General features: G+C 34.5%; 1 protein-coding gene across 1 annotated transcript; it reads left to right on the top strand.

The window, feature by feature from the left end:
• Positions 1-1,165: 1,165 nt before the first annotated feature.
• Positions 1,166-4,644, top strand: LOC120989698. The gene is made up of 12 exons (XM_040417962.1): positions 1,166-1,179; positions 1,264-1,542; positions 1,790-2,077; positions 2,205-2,352; positions 2,551-2,849; positions 2,949-3,153; positions 3,232-3,372; positions 3,472-3,608; positions 3,702-3,935; positions 4,076-4,147; positions 4,284-4,465; positions 4,607-4,644. Exons 1-12 carry the CDS (start codon positions 1,166-1,168, stop codon positions 4,642-4,644), a joined length of 2,037 nt encoding a protein of 678 aa, XP_040273896.1.
• The last annotated feature ends 558 nt before the right edge of the window (positions 4,645-5,202 follow it).

Genomic DNA, 5,202 nt, shown 5'->3' with positions numbered 1-5,202 from the left:
ATCAACTTTGAAAATATTAACTCTTGGAATTGATGTAATATCATCAAAATTCTAACGGGAATAAATTACTTAGAACGTAAGGAATCCATAGATATCAATAACTTTACTGTAGAACTTAAGACTCAGAAGAAATTAAGACAAAACAGATCCACCAGTGAAACCCTTAATAGATCTTGATACAGATGAGATATCAACACAATTCTAATGGGCCTAGTTTATTTAGAGCTTTATGAATCCATTGCTACCCTTAACTTTACTTTAGGACTTAGGACTCTGGTGAAATTATGGCATAAACGGGGTAAGCAAATATAAATTTAAAGGTGGCCGAACATTACTGTTAATTGCTTAAATAGAATAAATGCCTGCCTGGTTTGATGATATTCTAATATATTGTTTAGATGTTTTTGTTTCCCCTCCTTTCTTCTGTACATTTTTTTTTTATTTAAAAAGGATTAGATAGATAGATAGATAGATAGATAGATAGCTTAAAGTCTCTTAAAAACAAAAATATCAAACTACATTTATGCTTATTTGTAGATTGTTTTGATTTCCCCTCACATCACACAGTTTTGGTAAAGTTTAATGGGATCTAATATCTATAGATAAATCTCAAATACATAAACAAAAAAATACATCTTAACTCCTCCTATGTAATTTACTGTTAAACTTTAAAACTTTAGTTTAATTTGCATTTAAAAGCTCTGGCATGGCTTGTATAGGTGTGAAGCAATGTCTCCGGAGAGGTGCATATTCACACCTTCACCGTCTGTGCCCAATACACAAACTTAATCCTCAGCTAATAAGGTGAGAACCAAATTGGTGCATTATATATGCATACTTCAGGAATATATTGGATAGGCTTGAATAGGTGTGAAGCATTGTCTCTGGCAAAGTACATATTCACACCTTTACCGTCTGTGCCCAATACACAAAACTAACTACCGCCTTCTGTAACTGTATAAAAAGGCCTCAAGAACTCATCTTGGTCAGAACTCACTCATTCACTTTGACTGACTGACCTTGTGAGCTGCTCAAGCAAGTCTTCTCCTACAATTTCTTGGGAGCTGCCAAAGCTATCGTTCTCTAGGAATTCCAGGACATTTTTTTTATTCATTTTAAATCCCAGGGCCTCTTTTCTTTTTTGCTTTTTACAATTAACTCTCTAATGGCATCTAAGGGGTAAGCACAATTCCTAGCTCATTCACTACCCATTTTCCTACATTTCCATCTATTTAATAGTAATTCATTTTTTTTTTTTTACAGGCAACAAAACCGATATGCCTTGGGCTGCAAGTTTTGCCTGAAGATCCAGGAAACACTTCCTGTACATCTGAGAAGAACCTGTACAAAGAATGCTTCTCCTGCAAAGATTGATAGTCTGGTGTCTGAAGCCAGAGAAAAGATGCGCAGTATTCTGAAAGGACTGACCATCATTGAATACACAGACTTGGATTATAAGGATTCAGACCCACTAGAATTTTTTGTCAGATTTCTGGAAAAGCGCGGATGCTATATAAAAGGAAAACCCGTACAACCCACAAGGTATGCTTTGTCAAAACACATCTGTAATTGTTTCTTCCTCTCTGTGTCTTATGAGGCTTCATAATCAAGAATAAACCTCGCATGGCAAGGTATACACATTGCATTTTTACAAGTCTTTTTTAATAATGTCTTTCAATGTTGTATTTAGATTAACATTGCATTAGGTCATTTCACAATAGTTTTAACCTGTCTATTCAGCTTTAATAATGCCACCCTTGTAATATTTTAATTTATATGATTTTTTTAGGACTTCTAGAATCCAACCAGAAGTTGCAGGAGAAGATGCAGGAATGTGCGAGGCAGCATCCCATGACATTGCCGGATCTCTACAAGAACAGATGCCTATAACAGTAGAATTATCTGCTCCAGCTGATGAATCTGATAGGATTGATGAGGAAAAGCCTACACAGATAAAGGAAGAGCCAGAAGAGTCAGAACTTATTGAGGAAGAAGAAGAAGAATCTGAACATATTGAAGAAGAAGACAACACAGAAGATAATGTAGATGACATAGATGAAGATCAACAATTGAACAGGTAACATTTATTTACTTCTGATTTTTACAGCTAACCTTTGATTTTTGCAACTTACCTTTGATTTTTGCAACTGACCTTTGCTTTCTATATTTTAACATATTATTTTTATTTTATTTTTACTAAATAGGACCCTGACAACACAATGGAATACAAATACAAGGGCTAAAATGATGAAGGCCGGACTGTACATGCGCCATTCTTTAAATGCACCGCTACTGAAGGGGTTTACATCTTATCTTCAAGAGACCCTGGGTGTTATAAGGTACCAACACGAGGTAATACATTTTGTGATCCTTCAATGCACAATGTTTTAGTGTTTGTTTATCAATTGTCACAATAGGTTAACCCATAGTTCTGGGCTCTCAATGTTGAAACTGTTATTTTGTACAATATAAAATGTGTTGCAAAAGTTGCTGTTACAGCCCTTATAATTCATCAATAAGATATCTGAACATTTTTTTTCTTCTTTTTAGGTTGAAGATGTGGCCAGATTCTTGTATTTTATGAATCCAATGTGTGTGAACATGTCATTTGTGAAGGACATCAAAAGGGTCAATCAGTTTTTTACAAAGCTGAAGGGCATTCTAATGAGCCAGACGATGTTCAACTATCTCAAGCACATCAGACGATTTGTGAATTTCCAGATGAAGTCTACAAACTTGCATGTGAGAAAACCATCCCTTTTTAAAGCCTGCAGTTTCTTTTTAAAAGTGACGGAGGACATACAAAAAAGGCTGAGGAAAGGAATATCCCGTGAGGTTGTCAGGAAAAGGTATTATTGCATAACTATTCAATTCTATTTAGTTTTAACACTCTGCTTTGCCAGAACTATAAGAGCTAATTCCTTTTTATCTTTTCTTTTTATTTGTAGGTACACATCACTGATGACTTTGACATCGCCAGAAGACTGCCGTAGACTTTTACGTGAGGCAAAGGAATTATTTTTGCAAGCCATTCAAGAGGCAAGAACAAAACGTTCAGTGGGTGAAGAAAAAAAGTTGCTCATCCTGTACTACCTGGAAGCATTGCTGGTTCTCAAACATCTGCAGACACCAGGGGTAGTACAAAATATGACAGTAAGTAAAAATGTCCAAATAGACTGTTGTGATGTAGATAATTATTTATGTATTCTAATTTTACCATATATCTCTTAGGTCTCTGAATGGACAGACCGCTTACATTACAACTACACCTGGGAGAACAACCAACTGAGTCTAACCGTTGTTGCAGTAGAGACGCACAAAACTGCAACCCAGCAAGTTGCCACATTTGCGTTAACAGAAGAAGAAGAACAGGTAAAAATTATTTATAAATGTATATGTATAACAATTTATATATGTATATTCATATGTAACCTTAAGGTATTTGAACTAACGCTAGTATTTTCTGCTTAGTGGTTCAAGGTTTATTATGAGAAGATCAGGCCAACACTTCTCCAGAAGAACAATTCTCCAGAAGAAATCTTCTTCCTTTCATCAACAGGGCAAAAAATTTACAATGTTTCTAATGATTTGTGGAGGCTACACAAGAGGTAAGTTGTGAATGGAAAACATGCACATGTTGAATGTTACTTATGAATCTTGCATATTAAATGTACTAAAATTCTTACTTTCTACAATTTCAGGTTTGATCTTCCAAATGTTTCAAGCCAGGTGGCTCGTCGGGTTTGTGAAAAGTGGACTGTGGCTCAATATTCAGACTCTGAGAGGTACCTGTTTGCAAAGTACCTTACTCATACCAGCACAACAGCAGACAGGTGCTACAGAGAGAAGACTCTAAATGACATCTGCCATGCATCTATATTGGTTTCACAGATTGGATCAAGAAAAGATGTGGAAAATCAACCAAGTACCTCAAGGTAATACATAGTTTGGATCTATAATTTATGTTTCCTTCATGCTTTTCAGTAATTACTCTTAATCTTCTTCACATTCTCTGTTTCTCTCCTTGCCACTACCAAATAATCTAATAATAATATTAATATTTTTTTTCATAAAGAAGTGCAGCAACCTCAAGAGCAGCGACATCATCTCAAGTAAGACTGTCATCAAAATGTGAACAAAAGGCTGTGTAAGTTGCTAAATCTAATACTGCTAGTCTTTTTTACACTATTCACTATTTAGGAATCTTCTCATCTATGTATCTTACCTATTAATGTTTTTTTTACTAATTTCCCCCTCTCTGTTCCATTTTGTTTTTTAAATAGTGCCCAGTCAACAAACCCAAGAGAAGGAGCATTTCAGAAATTTACTGAGAAGTTCCCACTGGACTTAGACTCACTTGGGCCAGCCCCAAAAGCAGCCATGGCTGTGTCTAAAGCACACGGACAATACTTCAGTGACAGATGGAGAAAGACGCAGAACAAAATGCGAACAGACTATATAGCAGGTGAGAGATTTATGGATATATAATTGTATATTTACCATGAGTATTTCTATTTTTTCAGTTCCTTATTACATACTACTTAAGAAAAAAAATACTTTTAATTATCATAGATGACTAATGTTTCCCTCTCCTTTCTAATACTAGGTCACTTCAAAAAGGAAAACCAAAAGAAGAAGAAGTGAAGAGGTTGATTGAGTCCAAGAGATGGAAGAAAAATTTACCACAGGTTAAGAAAGTACTGGAACAATTACAGCACTCTTCCAAAACATAGGAACTTCATAAATATTGTATTATTGTATCTGCTTTAAGTCGATTGAGACAAAAAACTTTTTTAAATTATAAGTATAAAAATGCATCACTATTTATTCCTTTCAATAATTTCAAGAATGTCTACTTCTGAAGAGATTGATCAAGTCCATAGATGGAAGCAAAAACTGATCATCAATGATCAGCCATGATGTTTTTCAACTAAGCACGTTTCATTCTTTCCATGTATCAGGTTGTAGAAAACCATTGAACAGTGGAAAAGGGAATATTTAGGTCATAAAAAAATTATCTACAAATATGTGAGGAAGAATAATAATAGACTAAAATTTTTGTTTCAGGTCTTGCTTCAGTTTGTTGAGTGTTTTTCTTAAATAAATAAAATTGATTTATTTTTTTATAAAAAAAAGTTTTGTGTTCTCATTAGCATTATGTATGTATGTAAACATAGCTTCAACTCATAGAAGACAATGGTA

Source organism: Bufo bufo, chromosome 1 (assembly GCF_905171765.1).
Source record: "Bufo bufo chromosome 1, aBufBuf1.1, whole genome shotgun sequence".
NCBI lineage: Eukaryota > Metazoa > Chordata > Amphibia > Anura > Bufonidae > Bufo > Bufo bufo.
The sequence above is the reverse complement of the archived record's forward strand: the minus strand, read 5'-3'. Positions and strand labels throughout refer to the sequence as shown.